This window comes from Pteronotus mesoamericanus, unplaced genomic scaffold (assembly GCF_021234165.1).
Source record: "Pteronotus mesoamericanus isolate MK-2021 breed Mesoamerican mustached bat unplaced genomic scaffold, CSHL_Meso_final scaffold_705, whole genome shotgun sequence".
Taxonomy (NCBI): domain Eukaryota; kingdom Metazoa; phylum Chordata; class Mammalia; order Chiroptera; family Mormoopidae; genus Pteronotus; species Pteronotus mesoamericanus.
In genome coordinates, this window is record NW_026555326.1 from 8,797,615 (window position 1) to 8,823,435 (window position 25,821).

The window sequence follows — 25,821 nt, forward strand, 5'->3', positions numbered from 1 at the left end:
TAGAAGAATCAGCTTTAGCACAACCTAACTGCTACTTGCCCTGGGCTTTGGCAAAGGTTGGGGAACAGTGGGCTAGAGACACGTGAGAGACTGGAGAAGGTGGCTTTGGGGAGAGAACTGACAGAGTAGATGGCAGGATTCCAGTGCTGAGTAATCCCCCAGACAGCAGCAGCCATCTGGCTTGGCCAGAACACTCTACTGAGTGACAGTAACATGAGAGGACCCAATAACCCCATCCCCAGGGGGTACTCTGCCAAGCCCTGTGGTGTATCTAAGATGGCCTGCTGAGTGCAGAGCGACTAGATTAACAGCTTAAGGAGACAGCCACAGACAGTAGATTCCTGATAATCTCAAACTCCCTAAGGTCAGACAAGGTCAACATCTGACATCATCAGAGGGGATCCAGAAAGAGAAAAACAGTGGCCTCCTACCACAGACAATGACATCACAAAGTCAGGAAATCAAGACTGATCAATTTAAGAAGCATAAATAAAAAGAAGAGTCTCACAAATTATGGGAAGACAAAGAAACATCCCCCTGTCAAAGGGAAAGAAGGAATCTGAAGAAAGAGAACTAAATGAAATAGAGGCAAGTAATTGATCATATATTGACTTCCAAAAAACAGTTCAAAGGAAGATCAATGAGTTCAGTGAGCCCAGAGGGAACTATAAAAAACTACAGGGAAACTAGAAGGATCTTACTGCAAACTATATCAGCATGAAAAAGAACATAGAAACTATCAATAAGAGATGAGAGGAAATAAAGAATACAATTTCTGAATTGGAGAACACAGTAGAAAGAATCAAAAGCAGGCTAGATGAAGCAGAGTATCAAATCAGTGAGCTGGAGGACAAGGTAGAATAAAGCTCCCAGAAAGAACAAGAAATGGAAAAAAGACTTAAAAAGAATGACAAGGCAATGAGGGAAGCACAGGATACCCTGAAACATAATAATATCCATATAATAGGGATACCAGAAGGAGAAGAAGAGGAGCAATGGATAGAGAACTTATTTGAAAAAGTAATGATCAAAAACTTCCCTCACTTGAGGAGAGAGAAAGTTACACAAGTCCAGGAAGCACAGAAAGTCCTATTTAAGAGAAACCCAATGAGGCCCACTCCAAGACATATCATCATTAAAATGCCAAATATCAAAGACAAACAGAGAATTCCAAAGGAAGCAAGGGGGAAGGCGGTAGTAAGATATAAGAGCCCTGATACGGCTAGCAGCTGACTTCTCAACAGAAACACTAGAAGCCAGAAGGTAATGTCAAGAGATATTCCCAGTCATGAAAAGCAAAGGCCTGAAACCAAGACTACTCTATCCAACAAGACTCTCAATTAAACTAGAAGGTGAAATAAGGGTTTTCCCTGTCAAAAGAAGGTTAAAAGAATACATATCCACCAAACCAGCATTGCCAAATATGCTAAAGAGACTGCTTTAAGAAGATGAAGAAAAGAATCTATGAATATCCAGTTCCTTTTAAATAAATAACATCAGAAATAAAATAGAGAAATTACAACTGATCTCAGAGAAACACTAAGGATTGTAAAAAATTACTATGAACAATTATATGCCAAGAAATGTGAAAACTTGGGTGAAATGGACAAATTTCTACAAAAATATAATCTTTCAAGACTGAATGAAGAAGAAGCAGAAAGTCTGAACAGACTGATAAGAACTGGGGAAATAGAAGCAGTAATAAAAAACTCCTGGCACACAAAAACCCTGGACTGGATGGTTTCAGAGGACAATTTTATGAAACATTTAAGGAAGAGCTAACCCCTGTCCTTCTCAGACTATTCTAAAGAATCCAGGAAGAAGGAAGATTCTAAACTCTTTTTATAATATGAGCATCATCCTCATCCCCAAACCAGATAAGGACACAGAAAAGAAAGAAAACTACAGGCCAATATTGGTGATGAACTTAGACACTAAAATCCTCAACAAAATATTGACAAACTGCATCAAACAATACATTAAAAAGCATTAAAAAGAGTATCCATCATGATCAAGTGGGATTCATCCTAGGGATACAAGGATGGTTCAATATTTGAAAATCAATAAACATAATACCTCACATAAACAAAGGAAACACAAAAATCACATGATCATAGCAACAGATGTGGAAAAAACATTTGATAAGTTACAGCACTCATGATAAAAACACTCAGAAAAGTGGGAGTAGAGGGACCATTCCTTAATATAATAAAGGCTGTATATGAAAAACCTACAGCCAACTTTATACTCAACAAGCAAAATCTAAAAGCTTTCTCACTAAGATCAGGAACAAGACAAGTTTGTCCACTTTCACCACTTCTATTTAACATAGCATTGGAAGTCTAGTCACAGCAGTTGCACAAGAAAAAGAAATAAAAGGAATACAAATTGGAAAGGAGGAAGCAAAACTATCACTGTTTGCAGATGACATGATAGTGTACATAGAAAACCCTATAGATTCCACCAAAAACTACTTGATCTAATAAGCATACTTGGAAAAACAGTGAAATACAATGTCAATATTCAGAAATCAAAAGTATTTTTGTATACCAATAATGAAATATCAGAAACAGAAATCAGGAAAAATTTCCATTTGCTAAAGCAATGAGAAAATTAAAGTACCTAGGAGTAAACTTAACCAAGGAGGTAAAAGACCTGTACTCAGAAAACTACACACTGAAGAAATACATTAAGGAAGTCATAAATAAATGGAAGCATATACCATGTTCATGGACTGGAATAATTAATATCATCAAAATGTCCATATTACTATAAATAATTTATAGATTCAATGGATCCCTATTAAAATATCAATGATGTATTTCACAGATATGGAACAAACATTTAAAAAATTTATATGGGGCCATAAGTCACACTGAATAGCTGCAGCAATTTTAAGAAAGAAGAACAAATTAGAGAGACCACAATATCTTGCATCAAACTATATTACTAGGCCATTGTAATTCAAACAGTCTGGTACTAGCATAAGAACAGACACATAGATCAATGGAACAAAATGGAGCCCACAAATAAACCCATTTCTCTATGGTCAATTAATACTTGACAAAGGGTTCAGAAGCATAAAATGGAGCAAAAAAAGGCCTTTTCAACAAATGGTGTTGGGAGATATATACAGTTCCATGCAAAAAAAAAAAAAAAAAAAAAAAAAAAAGAAATGTGGCCACCTACTTACACCATACTGAAAAATAAACTCGAGATGGATAAATGACTAAAATATGTATTGTGACACCATAAAATTCCTAGAGGAGAACACAGGCAGGAATCTCAGATATTTCACACAGCAATCTTTTCACAATATGTCCCCTAGAGCTAGGGACATAAAGGAAAGAATAAACAAATGGAACTTCATCAAAATAAGAAGCTTCTGCATGGCTAAAAAAAAAGCAAATTGAAAAGGGAACTAACCGTATAGGAAAATATATTTGCCAATGATACCTCGGACAAAGGTTTGATCTCCAAAATACATAAAGAACTCACATGACTTCACTTCAGGAAGACAAACAATCCAGTTAAGAAATGGACAAAGGACGTGAACAGACACTTTGCAAGGGAGGACACACAGAGGTCCCAGAGACATATGAAAGGATAAGCAACATCATTAGCCATCATGAAAATGTTGGCAACCACTTTGTGCAGTATTGGAAACTGTAACCCAGTGCAAGCAAGGCCTTGAAAGAGGCCTGTAAGTCCTGACGAGAACTCTGGGAATGCTGGTGGAAGGCATGATCCCATGCTAGTACTGAGGGTTCCTGCAGGAAATCAGGTCTAAAGAATGTATTGTACACTTTGAAGCCTGCTTTGCTTTGTATAGCTCTGTTCATATAAACTAGATGTTTAAGTTTCAAATAGAAGGAAAAAGGAACCCTAGTATGCTCTTGGTGGGAATGTAGACTGGTGCAGTCACTATGGAAAACAATTTGGAGTTTCCTCAAAAAGCTAAAAATGGAACTGTCTTTTGACCCAGAAATTCCACTGCTGGGATTATACCCTAAGAATCTTGAATCAACAATGCAAAAGAAGCTATGCATTCCAATGTTCATAGCAGCATAATTTACAATAGCTAAGTGTTGGAGGCAACCTAAGTGCGCATCGATAAATGAGTGGATCAAAAGTCTATGGTACATTTACACAATGGATTACTATGTAGCAGAAAGAAAGAAGGAACTCCTCCTCCTTGCGACAACATGGATGGAACTGGAGAGCATTATGCTAAGTGAAATAAGCCAGGGGGTGAAAGACAAATACCATACAATCTCACCTATAAGTGGAACCTAATCAACAAAACAAACATGCAAGAAAAATATAACCAGCAACATTGAAAGAAAAACCAAACTGAGAGTAACCAGAGGGGAGGAGGAAGAGGATTAATGGGAGAAAGGAAGGGGAAGGGTCAAGTCAAGGAACATGTATAAAGGACCCATGGACAAAGCTAAAGTGGGGAAAGATTGAAGGTGAGGAGGGTGAAAGTGGTGGTGGGAAAATGGAGACAAATGTATTTGAATAATAATTTAAAAAAAACTGTACTACCCAAAGCAATCTATGGATTCAGTGTCATACATATCAAAATACAAATGGTATTTTTCTAGAGATTAATTTTATCTGTAAGCACAGAAGACACTGAATATCCAAAGCAATATTGAGAAAGAAGAAGAACGTTGGTATCATGCTACCAGATATAAAACTACATAGCAAGCCTCTAGTAATCAAAATGGCAGGGTAGTGGCATAAAAACAGACATATAGAATAATAAAACAGAATTGACAGCACAGAAATAAAACCACACATAAAGGTTAATTAATCTATGACAAAAATGGCAAGAATATGCAATGAGGTAAAGACTGCCTATTCAACAAATGGTGTTGGGGAAACTGGAGAGACACGTGCAAAGAACGGAACTATGCCAACTTCTTATATTATATACCAGAATAAATTCAAGTGGATTAAATACTTAAATGTAACACCCAAAAATTTAAAACTCCTAGAAGAAAACATAGGCAGTAAACTTTCTGTCATGTTCTTAATATTTTTTTTTCTGATATATCTTTTTGGACATTTGAAACTAAAGAAAAAAATAAACAGATGGGACTGCATCAAACTAAAAAGCATTAGGACAGGGGAGGAGCTAAGATGGCAGAGGAGTGAATGGGAGTCATGCTGACCTACTACCAAGACCAAACTGGAATAGTGACTAAATAGTGGAGAAATCGCCTGGAAAACAATGGAATGATAGAGGGAGAGGAGCCTTGGAGCCACGGATGGACAGTGGATTCAACTCACACATTCCAATGGGTGAGAAGTGCGGTGGAGGCTCGACAGGGTGGGCTGGGCGCCCATGGGCACCAGAACCAGAGGGATATTGAAATGGCCATTTGGATCCCCCTGAGAAGAACAAAGTCTGAACCATAAACAGGGACCCCTAGATTACAGCAGCTGAAACCAGGAAAACGCACAGACAAAATGCAACCCCGAAAAGCTTAGGGGTGGTCTCTGCCAGAGACAGGCAGCTGGGGATGCAAAGAGACATTTAAAGGGCCAATGCAAAAATTCTCAGTGGCAGCTGCCCTCCTTGATCTCTGGGTAGAGGAGGCAGCAGAGTGGGCTGGTGGCTCCAAACAGATTGTTGAGGAAAATTTTGTGAAGAGAACTGAGATGGTGGCCAGCGAAGCCCCGGTGATAACTCACCTCCCACTCTGCAGCTATGGTCTTGCTCAGGCATAAGGGAATCAATTAACCTGCCTTTTGTGTGCTTTGCACACAGCTTGTGCACGTGTGAGCTGGGTGAATGAGTGCCGACAAGCTGTAAGAAATAGAGGATACCTGGCTAAAGGGATCACAGAACTGCCTAGAGACCCCTGAGGAGAGACTGGAGAAAGAGATGTTGGGGAAAGAATGGGAGGAGGAACTGGGGAGTCCCAACTCTTTCTCCTTTCCGTAGTCTCCATTGTGCAGGAACAGGCCACACTCCCAAAGAGCCAAAAGCTGAAAAGCACACAATAGACAGCCCCAAACCACCCAGTGCAGACATGCACACTCGTGCTGAGTGGCCGGTGAGGGTTGGAAAGCTTCTGTGTGAACCAGCATGGGCTGGCACGGGCTAGCGCAGGTTGGTGTCCACAGGGCCTGCGAGGGAGTGCACAGATAGGCAAGGGCAGGAGAAAACCGACCAGCATGGGCCCGCGAGTGTAGAGCAGTCCACAGAAATAGTGGATCCTGAGTGGAAGGGGTCAAAAAGCTGCCCAGAGTCCCTGGAGGAGAGACCGGAGACAGGATTAACTGGAGAGTCCTGGAGCTGACTTCCTCCCATTTTTGTAGTCTCCATCTGGCCAGGCCAGACAATGCACCCAAAGAGTCAAAAGTGGGGAAAGCACATAATAGAAGACCCTAAACTGACCACTGCCGGGGTACCCGCTGGCCTGGGGGCCAGACAAGTAATCAAGGTCACGAATAAGCCCCCTGGGCTGGGTGGGGCAAGCACCAGTGAGCGCAGGCAGGCAGAGGGTTGAAAAGGTAATGAAGGAAAATTTCCCTAATTTGAGGAGAGAAAAGGTCTCATGGATCCAGGAGGCACAGAGGACCCCACTTAAGAAGGACTCAAGGAGGTCCACTCCAAGACACATCATCATTAAAATGGCAAATGTCAAAGACAAAGAGAGAATTCTCAAGGCAGCAAGGGAGAAGGAGAAAGTAACATACAAGGGGGCTGCAAAATGGCTAGGAGCTGATTTATCAACAGAAACACTACAAGCCAGAAGGGAATGGCAACAAATATTCCAAGCCATGAAAAGCAAGGGCCTACAACCAAGGCTGCTCTATCCAGCAAAGCTCTCAATTAAAATAGAAGGGGAAATACGGAGTTTCCCAGAGAAAAGAAGGCTAAAAGAATACATCTCTACCAAACCAGCACTCCAAGATATGCTAAAGAGACTGGTTTAAGAAGATGAAGAAAAAGAATGAGAAAGAAAAACACAGGTACAAAGAGAGAAAATGAGTAGGTTTCTATGAGTAATAACTCTCAATGTAACTGGACTAAACGCCCCAATCAAAAGACACAGGGTAGCTGAATGGATAAGAAAACATGACCCACACATATGGTGCCAACAAGAGACCCACCTCAGAGCAAAAGACCTACACAGATTGAAAGTAAAGGGATGGAAAAAATATGCCAAGCAAATGGGCAAGAGAAAAAAGCAAGGGTTGCTATACTTATATCAGACAAAATAGATTTCAAAACAAAGGTCATAAAAAGAGACCCAGAGGGACACTTTTTAATACTTAAAGGAAGAATCTATCAAGAAGACATAAATGTTGTAAACCTATATGCTCTAAATATAGGAGTTCCCAAGTACATAAGGAAATTGTTGGACAACTTCAAATAAGATATAGACAACAACACACTGATAGTAGGGGATTTCAACACCCAACTATCAAAAATGGACAGATCTTCCAAACAACATCAATAAGGATATCGTGGCGCTAAATGACACACTGAAGCAAATAGACTTAACTGACATATATAGAATCTTACATCTCAAAGAAGCAAAATATACATTCTTTTCAAATGCTTATGGCAGTTTTTCAAAGATAGACCACATGATAGGACACAAAGCAAGCCTCAGCAAGTTAAGGAAAATAGAAAAAATACCAAACTTTTCTTGGACAACAAGGGCTTGAAACTGGAAATCAACCTCAAAGAGAAACTTCAAAAACTTGCAAACTCATGGAGACTGAACAGTACACTATTAAACAATGATGGGTCAATAATGAGATAAGAGAAGAAATCAAAAATTTTATGGAAACAAATGAAAATAAACAGACAACTGTCCAAAACCTATGGGACAGAGCAAAGGCGGTTCTGAGAGGGAAGTTCATAGCAATACAGGCTTACCTAAAAAAAATATAGAAACATTTCAAATAAAAGACCTAACACTACAACTTCAAGAACTAGAGAAACAACAACAAATAAATCCCAGAGCAGGTAGTAGGAAAGAAATAATCAAGATTAGAGCAGAACTGAATGACATAGAGATGAAAAGAACAATTCAGAGGATCAACCAATCCAGAAGCTGGTTCTCTGAAAAGATAAATACAATTGACAAGTCTTTTTTTTAATTTCATTTTACTTTTATATATATGTATTTTTTCATTGAAAATACCTTTATTTCAACCTCATTTTTCTTTTTTTCTTTTAATTTATTTACTTTTTAAATACATTTGTCTCTGCCTCCGCCCCCACCACTTTCCCTTGCCCCCTCCCTCTTTCCCTCCCTCACTCTTCCCCTTTGGTTTTGTCCATGAGTCTTTGCTATATGTTCCTTGACTTTCCCCTTCCCTTCCCTTTCCCTGCCCCCCACTTTTCTCTTGTCTCTGTTGATTTCTTTTCATTTCAAGGTTGCTGGTCATATTTTTCTTGCATCTTTGCATTGTTGGTTAGGTTCCGCTTATAGGTGAGATCATAGGGTATTTGTCTTTCGCCCCCTGGCTTATTTCACTTAGCATGATGCTCTCCAGTTCCATCGATGCTGTCACGAAGTTTAGTAGTTCTATTTTTCTTCCTGCTGTGTAGGATTCCATTCTGTATATGTACCATTATTTTTTGATCCAATCATCTAGTGATGGGTATTTGGGTTGCTTCCAACACATGGCTATTGTAAATTGTGCTGCTATGAACATTGGGGTGCATAGGTTCTTTTGTATGGTGTTTTGGTGTTCTTAGGGTATAGTCCCAGCAGGGGAATCCCTGGTCAAAAGGCAGTTCCATTTTCAGGTTTCTGAGGAAATTCCACACTGCTTTCCATTGTGGCTGCACCAGTCTGCATTCCCACCAAGAGTGGACTAGGGTTCCCTTTTTTCCACAGCCTCGCCAGCACCTGTTCTTTGTTAATCTGTTTCTGATGGCCATTCTGACTGGTGTGAGGTGCTACCTCATGGTGGTTTTGATCTGCATTTCTCAGATGGCTAGTGATGCTGAGCATCCTTTCAAATGCCTCTGGGCCCTAAGTATCTTCTTAGAAAAGCATCTGCCCAGGTCCTTTACCCAATTTTTGATTGGATCATTTGTCTTCTTGGAGTAGAGTCGAGTGAGTTCTTTATATATCTTGGAGGTCAAACCTCTATCTGATGTATCATTAGCAAATATATTTTCCCATACGGTTGGTTCCCTTTTCATTTTGCTGATGTTTTCTTTAGCTGTGCAGAAGCTTCTTATTTTGATGAGGTCCCACTTGTTTATTCTTTCCTTTATGTCCCTTGCTTTAGGAGACATATCGGTGAAAAATTGCTGCATGGGATATCTGAGAGTTTCCTGCCAATGTTCTCCTGTAGGACTTTGATGGTGTTGCGACTTATATTTAAGTCTTTTATCCATCTTGAGTTTATTTTTGTATATGGTGTCAGCTGATGATCCAATTTCAATTTTTTGCATGTAGCCGTCCAGCTCTCCCATCACCATTTGTTGAAGAGGCTGTTATTGCTCCATTTTATTTTAATTTATGTTTTCTAATACGTTTGTCTCTGCCTCCCCCACCCCCCATTTTCCCTTGCCCTCTCCCTCGTTCCCTCCCGCAGCTCTTCCCCTTTGGTTTTGTCCATGAGTCCTTGCTATATGTTCCTTGACTTTCCCCTTCCCTTCCCTTTCCCCTTCCCTTCCCTTTCCCCACCCCACCTCCCTCCTTCCCTCTTGTCTCTGTTGATTTCTTTTCCTTTCAGTGTTGCTGGTCTTATTTTCCTTGCATCTTTGTATTGTTGGTTAGGTTCCGCTTATAGGTGAGATCATATGGTATTTGTCTTTTGCTCCCTGGCTTATTTCGCTTAGCATAATGCTCTCCATTTCCATCCATGCTGTCACGAAGTTTAGTAGTTCTTCTCTTCTTTCTGCTGTGTAGTATTCCATTGTGTATATGTACCATATTTTTTTGAGCCATCATCTAGTGATGGGCATTTAGGTTGCTTCCAACACTTGGCTATTGTAAATTGTGCTGCTATGAACATTGGGGTGCATAGGTTCTTTTGTACTGGCGTTTTGGTGTTCTTAGGGTATAGTCCCAGCAGGGGAATCACTGGATCAAAACGCTTTCACCACTTCTTTTCAACATCGTATCGGAAGTTCTAGCCACAGCGGTCAAAGAAGAAAAAGAAATAAAAGGCATCCAAACAGTAATGGAGGAAGTAAAACTATCACTGTTTGCAGATGACATGATAGTGTACATAGAAAACCCTGTAGAGTCTACCAATAAACTCCTCAACCTAATAAGTGAATTTGGTAAAACAGCAGGATACAAAGTCAATATTCAGAAATCAAAGGCATTTTTATACACCAGCAATGAAATAGAAGAAGAAGAAATCAGAAAAAAAATACCATTCTATATAGCAACAAGAAAAATAAAGTATCTAGGAATAAATAACCAGAGAGGTAAAAGATCTGTACGTGGAAACTATACAACATTGAAGAAAGAAATTAAGAAAGACACAAATAAATGGAAGCATATACCGTGCTCATGGATTGGAAGAATTAATATCCTATAAATGTCCATACTACCCAAAGCAATTTGTAGATTCAATGCAATCCTTACAAGATACCAATGACAAATTTCACAGTACTAGAACAGACATTTCAAAAATTTATATGGAACCATAAATGACCCCGAATAGCCGCAGACATTTTGAGAAAGAAACACAAAGTAGGAGGGATCACAATACCGGACATCAAACTCTACTACAAAGCCACCATACTCAAAAGAATCTGGTACTGGCACAAGAGCAGACCCATAGACCAGTGGAACAGAATAAAAAACCCAGAAATAATCCCAGTCTAAATGGGCATCTAATATTTGAAAAAGGGGGCAGAAGCATAAAGTGGAGTAATAATAGCCTCTTCAACAAATGGCTTTGGGAGCGCTGGATGGTACATCCATAAAATTGAAATTGTATCATCAGCTGACACCATACACAAAAATAAACTCAAGATGTATAAAGGTTAAAAGACTTAAATATAAGTTGCAATACCATAAAAATCCTAAAGGAGAACATTGGCAGGAAACTCTCAGATATCCGAGCAGCAATTTTTTCACTGATATGTCTCCTAAAGCAAGGGACATAAAGGAAAGAATAAACAAGTCGAACCTCATCAAAATAAGAAGCTTCTGCACAGCTAAAGAAAACATCAGCAAAATGAAAAGGGAGCCAACCGTATGGGAAAATATATTTGCTAATAATACATCAGATAGAGGTTTGATCTCCAAAATATATAAAGAACTCCCTTGACTCCAGTCCAAGATAACAAATGATCCAATCCAAAAATGGGCAAAGGACCTGGGCAGATGCTTTTCCAAGGAGCAGATACAGAGGGCTGAGAGACATTTGAAAGGATGTTCCGAATCACTAGCCATCAGAGAAATGCAGATCAAAACCCCCATGAGGTACCACCTCACACCTGTCAGAATGGCCATCATAAACCAGTCAACAAACAACAGGTGCTGGCAAGGCTGTGGAGAAAAGGGAACACTAGTTCACTGTTGGTGGGAATGCAGACTGGTGCAGCCATTGTGGAAAGCAGTGTGGAATTTCCTCAGAAAGCTGAAAATGGAACTGTCTTTTGATCCAGTGATTCCCCTGCTGGGACTCTACCCGAAGAATCCCAAAATGCCAATTCAAAAGAACCTATGCTCCTCAATATTTATAGCAGCACAATTTACGATAGCCAAGTGTTGGAAGCAACCTAAATGCCCATCAGTAAATGATTGGATCAAAAAATTATTGTACATTTGCACAATGGAATACTACACAGCAGAAAGAAAAAAAGAACTACTAAACTTCGCTACGGCATGGATGGAATTGGAGAGTATTATGCTAAGTTTAATAAGCCAGGGGGTGAAAGACAAATACCATATGATCTCACCTATAAGCGGAACCTAACCAACTATACAAAGATGCAAGGAAAATAAGACCAGCAACACTGAAAGGAAAAGAAACCAACAGAGACAAGAGGGAAGGAGGGTGTGGGGACAAGAGAAAAGGAAGGGAAGGGGAGATTTAAGGAACATATAGCAAGGACTCATGGACAAAACCAAAGGGAAAGAGTTCAGGGAGGCAGGGGGCAAAGGAAAGTGGTTGAGGGAAGGCAGAGACAAATGTATTTGAAAAAATGAAAAATAAATAAATAAATAAAATACATTAGGACTGCAAGAGAAACTATTAATAAAATTTAGAGTCATCCTACTGATTGGGTAAAGATATTCACCAAAGATACATCTAATAAAGCAGGAATTTTTAATTTGTGTGCCAAAAGAATTTTTAAAACATGTAATACCTGACTAGTTAGGATGACTGACCTCTTCTCCTTTAGAATGTCAAATAAAAAATTATAACAACCAATGCAACAATAGCCTTCTGGTGAGAATGAATCATAATTATACCTATTTTTGTCAAATCAAAATATATATATATTTGATGTGTTTCAGAATGCTAGCAATTAGTTTATGTGTGCCATGACATGAAAAAGTTTGAAAATTATTGTCATAAAGGATTAATACTCAAAATATATAAAGAATTCATACAACTTAACACTCCCTCCCCCCTAAAATAAAAAACCCAAGAAAACCAATCCTATTTTAAAAAATGGGCAGAGGATCTGAAGAGACATTTTTCTAAAGAGGTCATATAGATGGCTAATAGACATATGAAAAGATGCTCAACATCACTCATCATCAGAGAAATGTCAAGTAAAACCACAATGAAATATCACTTTTCACCGGTCAGAATGGCTACCGTTAATAAATAAACAAGTGTTGGTGAGGATGCAGAGAAAAGGGGACTCTCGTACATTGTTGACGGTATTGCAAATTTGTTCAGCCACATATACACAGTGTGGAGTTTCCTTAAAAATTAAAAAAATACAAGAACTTTATCACTCAGCAATTCCATTTCTTGGTATTTATCGAAAGAAATCCAAAACATTAGTTCAAAATTTTATATGCATAGCTATGTTCATTGCATAATTTTTTATAATAGCCAAGATATGGTAGTAACCTTAGTGCCCATCAACAGACAATTGGATAAAGAATTGGAACATATTGACGATGAAATATTAGTTATAAAAATGAAATTTTACCATTTATGACAACATGGATGGATGTAGAGGGTATTATGCTCAGTGAAATAATGCTGACAGAGAAAGGCAAATATCATATGACTTCACTTATATGTGGAATCTAAAGAACAAAACAAACAAATAAAACAGATACAGACCCATAGATACAGAGAACAAACTGATGGTTGCCAAATAGGAGGGGATTTGGTGGCCTGGATAAAAAGGTGAAGGTATTAAGACATACAAATTGGTAGTTACAAAGCAGTCATGGGGCTGTAAAGTACACAATAGGGAACATAGTCAATAACATTGTAATAACTATGTATAGTGTCAGGTAGGTAATAGTCTTCCTGAGAGGATCTTTTAGCCTAATAAATTAATTAAATGCATAACCACTATGCTGTACACTTGAGCCTAATAATATTGAATTTCAAATGTAATTGAAAAATATGACACAGACTTAGAATGTAAACTCCAAAAAAAAAAAAACAAAAACAAAACAAAACAAAATAAACAAGCACCAGCATGGTTTCATTCAATATTTTATTTTCATCTGTCCATTAACTCTGGCACAGAATTGTTACTCCATAAATAATTGAATGAGTGGGTGATGCCACTTGAGAGTAGACTTGGTTTAATTCTTAAAACTTGTTTTAAGTCCCTTGGAAGAGGAGGCTCTTAAGCTAAGATAGTCTACTGCTGAGCATTAACAGTGTTAGTACAAACAATGTGTCAATATGTTCTTTGTGGAAATAATGTGCTATGTAAGTAGAGACTGGTCTTTCTAGTTGTCACAGAACAAATATATAGAAAGAAGGTTAACATTAGGGAACCCTAAACAAGCCTTAAGTCATGGTGATTGGAAACTAATTTCCTATGTTGCTAAAGTCCCTATCTAACTACCTTGATGTTCTGAGTGGTTTCTACCCACCAGGGACATATTGAAACATTCTTATAAAGCCTCTGTAACTCCATTTAAATACCTCAGCAGATCTTCCAGGTTTTATCTGCTTTTCTCTGCCCTGACCACACTGCTCCATTAGAAAGTTTCCAGATTCTATTATTTAGATTCTTGTATCTGTTGTCCTGGAGGGGGCCACCTTGAGTGGCATCAGGAACTGTAGCCTCATACAAGCTGGGGCCTGGGAAAGGACCCATAAGCCTTGGAGGGAATGCTGGTAATGCTGGGGGCAGGCAAGACCTGATAGTGACTCCAAAGGCCCCCTGGGGAAAATCAGACTTAGAAGTAAATTACATTCCTTGAAGCAAGCTTTGTTTCTCCCTCAAGCTCTGTTAATCTTATACCAAATAACCAGCTCAAAACTGGGAAAGAAATTTACAAAACCCCTAGACCCTGACTCAGAACCCACCTGGCACAAAATGTCTGCTTCACTCTGTCCCGAAGCAGTTTGGTGTGTTCCTGCCATTGTCATCTTTAAACAGTATCTATTCTCTGTAAATTTAAGCTGCTGCTGTAGATAGATTACCTATACATTCCTGCTGCCTACCCCGCAACCTGTAACCCTCTCAATAAAAGCCATTGAGTACAGGGGCTTGGGCATTCTCCACTAGAGGGAATCACCTTCCCCTTTTCCTGACAGCACTTGGTGTCTGTAATGACTCATTATTTAATCCACAGAGAATCAGAGGACTCCACAGGACAGGGTCCACCACACTGTTTGCCTTTTTATTCTTCCTGGGTGAACTGGTAGTGATCACTTGGTTATCATTCTGAAACTCTTTTGGATGTTCTCTTCCTGATTTCCCTTGACCTCCTGTCCCATTATTTGTTAACAGAGCCTGCCTTATTTCTCATACACAGTCAAATTCCATTTGAGTCTTTGCTTCTCTGAGAAGGCACTTTATATCTGTTGAGGACATGCCAGAAACTATGCCCCATTCCATGGATTTTATAATAATGAAAGTGGCTAAGAATAACATATGAGATTTATATTTAATATCCTAATTAGGATGCCAGTTGCTCTGCTAATAGTTGTATGTGAAAAGTAATCAGGGACCAGTTTATGGAAGGTAATGCCATTAAAGATTTTAAATTATATCCTATGTGAGGTGGGGATCCATAGAAGGATTTTAAACTGAGAATTCATGTAAGCAGTATTCTTCATTGCTTTAGAACAATATGGAAATCAAGCATTGTATGGTATTACAGGGATTTTTGAGGAAAAAAATCATGTTTTCCTTTATACAAAATGATTCCAAATGCTTATATCTTTTTAGTGTTCATACTATTTTTTCTAGTTTTATTTCTTATCTCATTACTTCCTATCAGGTTCTCAACTGTTGCTCACATATCCCATTTTAATTGTCTCCCTGGCATAACTTCAGACCTCTTTTCATTGATTTGTAGCTGGAAAATCAAAAAGCAGTGTGTATGCTGCAATTCTAAACATATTTTAAATTGTTCATAAAATGATTATTAGTAGTTTGTAAGTATCACCTCTGTTCTACTCACTGAGTGCTCTGGCTCTGTAATATATATTTTTAGTTACTAAAATATTTCCCTTCCCATGTTTTGCAACCTGATTTTTCTGGAAAATGAAGTACCAATTTCTACATAAGTAGATATAATAAAAAATGTTTGGGACGATGACAAGTACTGTGAATGGCATTGGCTTCTAAAGAAATGCAGGAGGCATGATATAACAGATTTTTTTTTAATTAGGTGCACATGTCAAAAGGAAATTCAAAGACGAAAGAGCTACAGGACAACCTAGTTGTAGTTGCCTTTAGCAGATCTCTTAGCTGTTGGTCATTTGATTTCCAAGTGCTCTGCTGACTCAAGACTTAGGCCCCACACTAGTGGCTTGATGGCTACATATCCCTGTACCTCATAGTTCAGATCCCGCCAGTCCAGGATATTGGGATTGAGATCATAACCCTGATATACAAGCATCATATTTTTTGCAGATAGCACAGAGTCCCACATATACAAATCCCAAATCTCTCCCACAAAGGACTGCCTCTTATCAAACTCTCCTCCATAGGAATCCTGTTCCTGTCCCAGGACAATCTTGGGTTGAACTCCCACAGAATAACCCTGCCCCAGGCCCTTTCTCACCATTGGCTTCCCATTGAACCAAAATTCTGCAATGCCTGTGGAGGACTCCCAGCTGGTACATATGTGTACTGGAGAGAGGAAATTATCCATAACTTTGAAGGTAACTTTTGTTCTTCCAATGTGCAGAATATACTTTCCAACTTCTTCTTTTAAAATTAGTAGCTCATTATCATTGTCCTGGATGCTGTAGGAGAAGAGGCTATAGGCACGGTAGAGGTCACTATAGGCTCGAAAACACAACGTGAAGTTCTGTAGAGGTTTCTTAAGCTTTGGGATCAACTTCACATGATCACTAGAAGATTCTCTAGGGAACACAAACACCTTCCCACTGAGGTCTGTGAAATAGAGAAAGAAGTAAAATGACCTTTACCATAAATGCAGGAGAAAAATATCATATTCAACCTATTTTCTCATATCATACTCCTTTACCATTCCTTGACCACCCTACCTGTCTGAGCAAAGGCTTCTGAAAGAATGGCAAGGGCAGAGACCCATAGCAGCAGTTCCTTCATGTTCTTTACTTGGGATTGTTATAGCAGCAGCAGTTACCAGGTTGAGGGGCAGATGGCAGAGTGGTTGTCCACTCAGCTTTTGAGATTTAGACTTTAGACCACAGGCTATTCAAGTTTTATATGCACCCATGGGTCAGGATGGGGGATGGAGAGCACCAATAATATGTGATTGATTTTTCAGGCCTGTCCCCTGGTGCAAACAATAACTATTGATGGAGAAGGAGGGGTGGGCCCTGGGCTAGGGAATCAATTTGAGTTATTTATTAAATACAAGGGACTGCCAGGGCTCTAATCCCCTATGACTCAGATTCTGGTGCTGAGAAGAGAGTGGTTGTGGACTTGCAGTATTTTGTATGAGATGAGAGGCCAAGTTGGCCAGGTCATGAGGGCCTCAGGCCATATTCCAGGGATCTCTCTGTTTGATGCTGGGCTGTTAGCTTCTAAGTTATGTGGAGAGTCTCTCTGGGCTCAGGTCTCTTGTGGGCTGTGGGAAAAAGGCTCTTTCTTCCTTTTACAGTTTTGTGAAGTAGTCTTTTGTTTGTAGGGCATTCTGGGATTCTGCTTTTTGCTGAAGGTCCTGAAAAGTCCCTTCACCTTTGATTACTTCAATGTTGAGAAATAAGTCCATACTATTGCTAAGGGGAAAAAAAGAATTAGGGCACAGTATGCACTTTCTCTCTTGAATTTCTTATCCATCTTTGTTTTGTAAAATTCTAAACATTCTTCAAAATCAATCTTGAAAGTAATTTGTTTCATGAAGATTTTGTTTCATGATGTCTCAATTAGACATTATTTCCATCTCTTTTTAATTTTCCATAAGTTAAGTTAAAAAACTTTGGAGGAGCATTTAGAGTGATTGACTATTGTGAAAGTTACTAAACCTCTCTGAACCCTGGTTTCCTTTTCTGTAAAATAAAAGGATAAAACTACCCACCTCATACTGTTGTTTTGAGGATAAATGAGATACCACAATATGCATAAAGTGTATGGAAAAGTGTTTAGATAGTTATTGTTATTGTTATCATTTTAAGGCCTTTTGTGGACATTACCATTATCTGTCTTATGTTATAGATGCTAGTGTATATATTTCTTATCCTCTCTTGATTGAAGTGGGGCATTAGGTATTTCTTATTTTTAGATCACCTATTTTACTTAACAATTATTCTTGCCCATGAAAAGAGCCCAGTATATGTTAATGGGATCAAAGGATTCAAGTAGGATGAGGATTTTTAATGGAAAACAGTTTAGTAGCAATAAAAAAAAATAGATTCCAGTTGAGTAATAGGAGCAAGTCATGCTAGAAGTAAGAGCTGGAAAGTAAACTTTACTTGGAACCAAGGAGCTTTGTAATTTCCTTTCCCAGGTATTAATTAATGAATGCTATATAATCTGGAGCAAAGATGTTTCACCAACTTCTAGTTCTCATCTCCAATTAATAAATTACCATTCTATCAATCAAAAATGGTTTTGAGATTAATGTGGAAAAGAATATTCTCAAATTGGAGATGAGGCTGTGGACCAGCTTGGGAAATGAGCAGAGTACCAGGGTTTATAACTGGACTTAAAAATGGCATGAACAGATACTGTCAAGGGGCAAGCCCTGCTGGAAAATAGGTTTCTTAGCAGAATGGGAAAAAGACAGGTGAAGTAGGAATTAATTTTGTTCTTTAGTTTCCTTCTGTGGAATGTTTCTTCAGCCTTGAAAGAGAAGAGCCTGAGTTTCAGGAGTCTTCAAAGTGAAAACATAGGATTCTTTCTGTTGCAGAAAGGAAAGCTCTGACATCAGAATATAGCAAAATGAATGCTGGGTCTTTAGAACTGGGTGGGGTTCACAAGCTGAACCAATCTCATGGTTGCTGAGAGGGTTCTGGGTGTCTTCCTGCCAGTGAAAGTTCAGGTGAGAGGTGATTTCTGTTTGGATGGCCATGAAACAGCTGGGGGTAGAAGAGGAAAGACAACAGTGTGTTGGACAGAAGGAGGACTACTGTGCTTCAAGTAGAACCATCCTCATTACATCAGTTGGCATGCAATAAAGTTTGCCTTCAGAGAGCATAGGAGAAAGGGCATTTAGTGCCATAGAGAAGGCATGGCATAAAGGTATAACTGGAAAAAGACAGAGGTGTGAGATCTAACTGAAAATTACCCAAGCAATTTAAATAATACTTAAGACATACTTTTTAAGGCCTTGTAGATGTTTATGGAAGACATAAAGTCACAATAACCATTGGTTAGGAAGATACTGAAGAAGAACATGGGGCAGAACAAGGTTTTTGGTGCTAATAAAGAATTATTTGATATGTATTCTGTTAGCTATAAGAGAACATAAAAGCACTTAATCGTAATAGATGGAAAGAGGCAATGGAAGCATCAAGAGTAACTGCTTTTATACAATTGCATAACAGGGTGATAATCAAAGGCATAAGATTTTAGTCTGATGTGAGGTCTTATGATAAAAAGATAAAAAAGATAAGATTTTTAAAAAATATATAGACTGGAATAAAATTTTACTCCAAATTTCTGATTGTGTATGATTTGGAGGAATATGGTGTTAATGGTGCAGATAGAACAACTGAAAGGAAGTTCATTTAGAAGAGTGAGTGGGTAGATGATAAATTTGGTTCCTAAAATACTAAATCTGAAATGATTGTAGAGCCTTCATTGAGCAAAGACCAGTGGAGGATTTGAAATATTTGAGTGCCTCCTGGGATTCAGAATATACGTTTCAAAGGAATCAACATATCAATGATGATGAAACAAAAATAAATTATCCCTTTTAGTGGAAAGGAGAAGAGGTAAAAGGTCAGGAGAAGCCCAGCTCTGACTTGAGAAAGGACTCACATTTCTAGGGTAGCAGGTAAAGAAAGAGTCAGTGAGGGAGGCAAAAAAAAATATTTGGCAGAGAGAAGAATAGTGTATGGAAACTAAGTTATAAGTTTCCAGGATGCAGGGTTCAGTGCTACTAAATGTATCAGAGAGATATAAATAGAAAGAATGCTGGATGTAGCAATAAAAACTTCATCAGTGATCTTTGCAAGAACAATTTCCTTAAAGTGAGCATGGAAGAAGCCAGGGAGCAGGGGATTATGAAGGGAGAAAAAGGAGAGGAGTCTCTTCCCCAAGGGTTAATAATTCTGACAAAGACCAAAAGGAAAGAAGTAAGATCCTCTATAAGGGACTCAGAATACAATGTGTATTTCCCAGACAGGTGATAGATGGTCTCTACTTGTCAGAGAGGTTTTGGTGTCCCTGTTTCCTACCCCATTAACATTTCACCCAATGACAGGGGAAAAAAACAAAACAAAACAGTGTCCACCTTATATTATATGTGATCTTTCTACCAAAGTAGCTGTTCCAGACTCTAAATGCCAGGCTCCAGATTTCTGACAAACTCCAACCTACTCCCCGCCTTTCTAATTCTAGCATATTCATTTCTTCCTGGGTCCTCCTGATACAGAGAAGTATTTCCTTAACCCAAGTTCTCTATTTCTAATTTTAAGATTTATTTATAAGAAGAAATTTCTGCTAATTTTTTCATCTTCTATTTTTGGGTTTAGTCCTACAGCAAGACCATGGTACCTCAATAAAATCATACTTTAAATTCAAAATTCAACTGAAATTCCTCTCTAGAATGCCACAGTATTTATTTCTCTGTCTTTATCTTTCTCTATATCCCTAAATTGTCACTCATTTATTTTGGAACTACTCAAGTTCATAATATTTATAAAATTTACCTTCATTGCTGAAATGAATTTTTATCCACTTGTTTAAAAAATGAATTTGTATAAAATTTGCTATTCACTTAAACCTATTGGCCATAACCATCCTCTTTTGTTTTATTTATTTATTTTTCTTTTATAATTTGTTTTCTTTTTTAAAATGTTTATTTTTATTTATTTATTTCTAAATTATGTTTATTCTATTACAGTTGTCTCAATTTTTCTCCCTTTACCCCCCCACCTACCCCACCCCCACATAAACTATTCATAATCCCTTTGTGAGAATAGCATGTGGAGGAGGAATTGCAGAATAAATAAATAAATAAATTAATTAATTAATTAATTAAACAATGGTGGAGACTCACTGTAATTCTGTGTCTTAAGTATGTTGCAGAAAAAAGTTCTCTTTTCTATGTGTAGAAATATATTTCTGAGTCTATTTAATCTCAGGCAGAGATTAAATACATTGAAGAAGAGACAGATGATTTCTCACTTGTATGGCTGGAAGAGGTCTTACCTAGAGTTATTTTGTTTCATTCTTGACATCTTGTCTTTCCCTATGCCATGGTTCTTCCCATGACCTAGAGTCCATCTCAGAACAGGAGAACTTTACCATGTTGAGCCATTTAATTCATATCCCTAGAATTGCAGAACACAGAGAAAAAACCATGGAAGTTCACAGAGTGCACCTTTCTCGGCATTTCAAGCTTCATGAGTGCCATTGTGATATCTCAATTTCAGTAGGGAATGGCATTATCAGGAATGTCACTCACATTGGCCAAGCACTTTTTCCTGAGCATGTTGGCTAGTTGAGAGACTGTATATACTGCTTATCATTCCATCATGTTCTGTAGTCTTATATCTCAGAACTAGCTAATCTTCTAGTTTAAAAATTTTTTTCTGTCATTTTTGACTACCACCAACTCTTATGTGGTCATCTGAAAATCTCTGAGGCATAGAGTCTTTATGAACAAGAGGGTGTGTGCCTAATTGGTATGTGAGGCTTTTAATATTTCCCTGGGCATAGCAGTTGCCCAGACATCATCCACATTCTCTATTCCTGTGACACTCTGGTAGCCCATTTCTTCTGTAATAAACTTCCTGCAATGAAATTCTACTGCATTGACACTACTGTCAGTAAAGATTTTTTATTCCCCACACATATGTTTGGGTTTCCATAGGTTTGGCTTATATTTTCTACATCAACATCTTCATCACCTCTACCATGTTTAGAATTGCCTCATCTAGGGGGTTTGCCATCTGTGCCTCCCACCTCACTGTGGTCATTGTCTAGTATGGTTGTGACTCTATTTCCTACCTCAAGCTCAAGCTAATAAAAACAATGGAAAATAGACCATTTCTCAGAGATCTACCTCATCATTACTTTGCTGTTGGACTCTGTTGTTTACACTTTCAGGTCCACAGAGGCCAAAGACACAAAGCTGTGGACAGATGTGTTGCTTAACATATTGACTCATTTCATGAGGAGAACTTCATCTACAGCCAAGTTTTTCCTGCTACAAATATGTCACATCTCAGAAGTAGACCAAATGGAAAGCTTGTTGTGAACTACTTCAAGTATTTATCCTGTTCTATTTATTCTGTTCTTCTGTTCTCTAGAAAATGGCAGAAGCTAGATTTGCTCACAGCACACATTACTGCATAGGTAAGCAGCTTTTCAGGAGCACTTTAACAACTTATTTTTTATGCATAACCACTTTGATTGAAAATCCTCCTGGCTTCTACTTCATCAGGCCATTTGGTATTGACTTTTGTCTGTGAGTTGAGCAAGATTCAGTGATGATGACAGCAGTGACCTCAGTTAAAGAATCCTAGTAACTACTTCAGACATTTCCCACTTCCATGATTTCAGTTATATGATCTTTATTAGGCATTTCAAAACTAATTGTCTTACCAATTGCTGACTGAAAAATAAATAGTTGCAGCAAAGAGAGGCCATTCTTTCTGTGAATCCATTCTCATTGCCATTTAAATAGTCTATAGTTAGGTGGAATGCCCTTTATTTTTGTAGGAGAAAGCAAAGATCTTTTTTTAAAAAAATTTTCCTTTCCTTTTTTCTTTCTTTCTTTCTTTCTTTTTTTATTATTGTTGTTCAGTTAGAGTTTTCCCACAATTTCCCCCATTGTTCTCCCCATCCCACCACTGCCACCACTCCCACAATCAATCCCCTGCATTGCCTGTGCCCATGAGTATTCTATTCATGCTCATTGACTTTCCCCCTTCCCTTCTTTTTCCCATTGTTTACCTCCCCCCTCCCATCTGATCATTGTCAATTATTCTTTAATTCCATGTCTCTGGTTCTAGTTTTTTCTTTTTTCTTTTCTTTCTTTTTTTTACTGATTAGTTTCCACTTATAGGTGAGATCATATGGTATTTGTTTTTCACTGCCTGGCTACTATTTGGGGTTATACAACTGTAATTTTAAATAAATTAAGCCAAATAATGCCCATTTTCCATTCTGCAGTGGGTAGGGGCTAAAAGCTTATTTTTGTCCCTCTGAAGAGTTCTCTGTTCATACCTTACTGCTTTTTTTCTTGGATGAGTAGATACATGTTGAATTAAAAAATTCTCTGTATCTTCAATGTTAGAGCTATAAAGTACACTGGGAAAGCCTAGGAATTGTAACATCTATTTTTTACACTTTTATATTTTGGAAATGTTATTCATTGTTATTTCAACTATAAGGTTAATCTTTCAGTTTTTTATCTTACACGTTTGTCATATTTTTAACCACAAAATTATGATTGAAGCACATTTTGGTTACCTATGATTTCCTCTTCCTTCAACAGACCGCTGAAGGTCAAGGAACCCTGGCATAGTGGGTGTCTGCTTCTGAAATCTCTTTTTTGTCCCATATAGGAGTCTGGGTAAGTTATTAGGTGATGCCACTGTACCAGTGAGGATCAGCTCCTGATGGACCACGAGGGACAGTTTTGGAGCTGAGGTTCACGGTTCCCTCAGAAGTTCTTAAATGGATTTCAGCAGGCTTGCAAATTCTCTGAAATTGTATGTAAAACATTGTAAGTGTGGATACCTGAACATTTTTTTTATAAGACTTTCGAAGAATTCTCTAATCTGCCAAAAGTAAAAATGTATTGTTTCAGATTAGTAGGGTTTAGATTAGTAGATTCTAGATTAGTAGGGTTTGACTAAAACCTATAGGAATAATCATATTTTATATTGCAATGCTCTATGCATATACATGCAAAAAATATATTGTTATCAAAATGACCATAAAACAATACAAAAGCTCATGCCAGGAAAATTCCAGATTGTTTATAAAGTAACAAGAAGTTCTGTGTGTCTAGAGAGGAGTGACAAATGAGGTGAGTGATAGGGTTGCTTTCATCATGATCATTGTCACTGACATCTATGCTCTTCTTTCTAGTTCACCCAGGCAACATGAGCTGCTCCTTTATCTCTGCTTGAACAGTTCTTTGCAAACAGCTTTAATATTTTAGTATTTATCATGATATATTTCTATTTAAAACTGCGTATATTTTTTTCTGTTTAAAAATATTTATTATATTTTTCCATTACCATTTAGTCCACTTACATCCCCTGCCCCCTAAAAATCATCATACTGTTGTCCATGTCCATGAGTCCTTTTCCTTTTTGGCTCAATCCCCCCACCCTCTAACCTCCCCCCACCACTAGCTGTAATCTTATCTCCATCTATGAGCCTATCTCTATTTTGTTTATTAGTTCAGTTTGTTCATTAGATGCCACATATGAGTGAAATCATACGGTATTTGTCTTTCTCTGACTAACTTATTTCAGTTGGCATAATGTCCATGGGAGGACATGTTCGCTGAAACATCTGTTAAGGGGTTAATATCCAAAATTTATAAAGCACTTACAAAAATCAACACCAAAAAAAAACAAACAACCCAATCAAAACATGTGCAAAGGTCCTGAGTAGACACTTATCTAAAGTGGACATACAGAGGCCAATAGACATATGAAAAGATGCTCAACAAAACCAGTCATTGGAGAAATGCAAATAAAAGCCACAATGAGGTACCATCTCACACATGTCAGAGTGGCTATCATCAATAAATGAACAAACAAGAAGTACTGGTGAGGATGTGGAGAAAAGGGAACACTTTTGCACTGTGGGTGGGAATGCAGACTGGTGCAGCCATTGTGGAAAGCAGCATGGAGATACCTCAAAAAATTTAAAATGCATCTGCTTTTTGACTCAGCAATCCCACTTCTAGGAATATATCTGAAGGAACTGAAAATATTTATTCAAAAGAGAGGAGAAGAAAGATGCCGGGAATGGGAGTCATGCTGACCTCCTCCCAAGACCAAATGGAATTGCAACTAAATAGTGTAAAAATCACCTGGAAAACAATGGAACAATAGTTGGAGAGGAGCCATGGGGACGCGGACAGACAGAAGATTCAACTCTCACACATCCCAACGGGTGAGAAGTGTGGTGGAGGCTCGAGAGGGTGGGCTGGGTGCCCACAGGTACCAGCACCAGGGGGGCATTGAAATGGCCAGTTAGCTCCCCCTGAGAAGAACGAGGTCTGAATCATAAACAGGGACCTCTAGACTACAGCAGCTAAAACCAGGAAAACACACAGAAAAAATACAATCCCGAAAAGCTTAGGGGTGCTCTCTGCCAGAGACAGGCGGCTGGGCATGCAAAGAGACATTTAAAAGGCCAATGCAAAAGTTGCAATGACAGCCTCCCTCCTTGATCTCTGGGTAGAGGTGGCAGCAGAGTGGGCTGGTGGCTCTGAAAAATTGGTGAGGAAAACTTTGTGAAGAGAACTGAGACAGTGGCCAGTGAAGCCCCAGTAATACCTCACCTCCCATTCTGGAGCTACCACCTTGCCCAGGCATACGAGAATCAATTAACCTACCTTTTGTGCACTCCGCACACAGCTTGTGCATGTGTGAGCTGGGGGACTAAGTGCAGACAAGCTGGAAGAAATAGAGGATCCCTGGCCAAAGAGGTCACACAGCTGCACTGAGAGGCTTGAGGAGAGACTGGAGACAGAGGCGTTGGGGAAAGAATGGGAGGAGGAACCAACTCCCTCTCCATTCTATAGTCTCCATTTTGGGCAGGCAGGGAGCTCCCCCAAAGAGCCAGAAGTGGGGTGTGCAGGAACCAGACTGCCCATGATTGCAACGTGGTCTGCAGTAATAGTGGATCCTTGGCCGAAGGGGTCAAAGAATTGCCCAGAGACCCCTTAGGAGAGACTGGAAACAAAGGCGTTGGGAAAAGAATGGGAGAAGGAACTGGGGAGTCCCAACTCCTTCTCCTTTCGATCGTCTCCGTTGTGCACAGGCAGGCCACACCACCAAAGAACCAAAAGCTGAAAAGCACACAATAGACAGCCTGAAATCACCCAGTGTAGAAGTGCGCGCACACAT

At 38.7% G+C, this 25,821-nt stretch overlaps 1 protein-coding gene across 1 annotated transcript; it reads right to left on the bottom strand.

Moving 5' to 3' along the window:
* Positions 1-13,686: 13,686 nt before the first annotated feature.
* APCS (amyloid P component, serum) lies at positions 13,687-16,794 on the bottom strand. The gene is made up of 2 exons (XM_054563087.1): positions 16,633-16,794; positions 13,687-16,519 (listed from the first exon to the last, which is right to left on the bottom strand). The coding sequence occupies exons 1-2, from the start codon at positions 16,694-16,696 to the stop codon at positions 15,876-15,878; spliced, it is 708 nt and encodes a 235-aa protein (XP_054419062.1). The 5' UTR covers positions 16,697-16,794; the 3' UTR covers positions 13,687-15,875.
* Between the last annotated feature and the right edge of the window lie 9,027 nt (positions 16,795-25,821).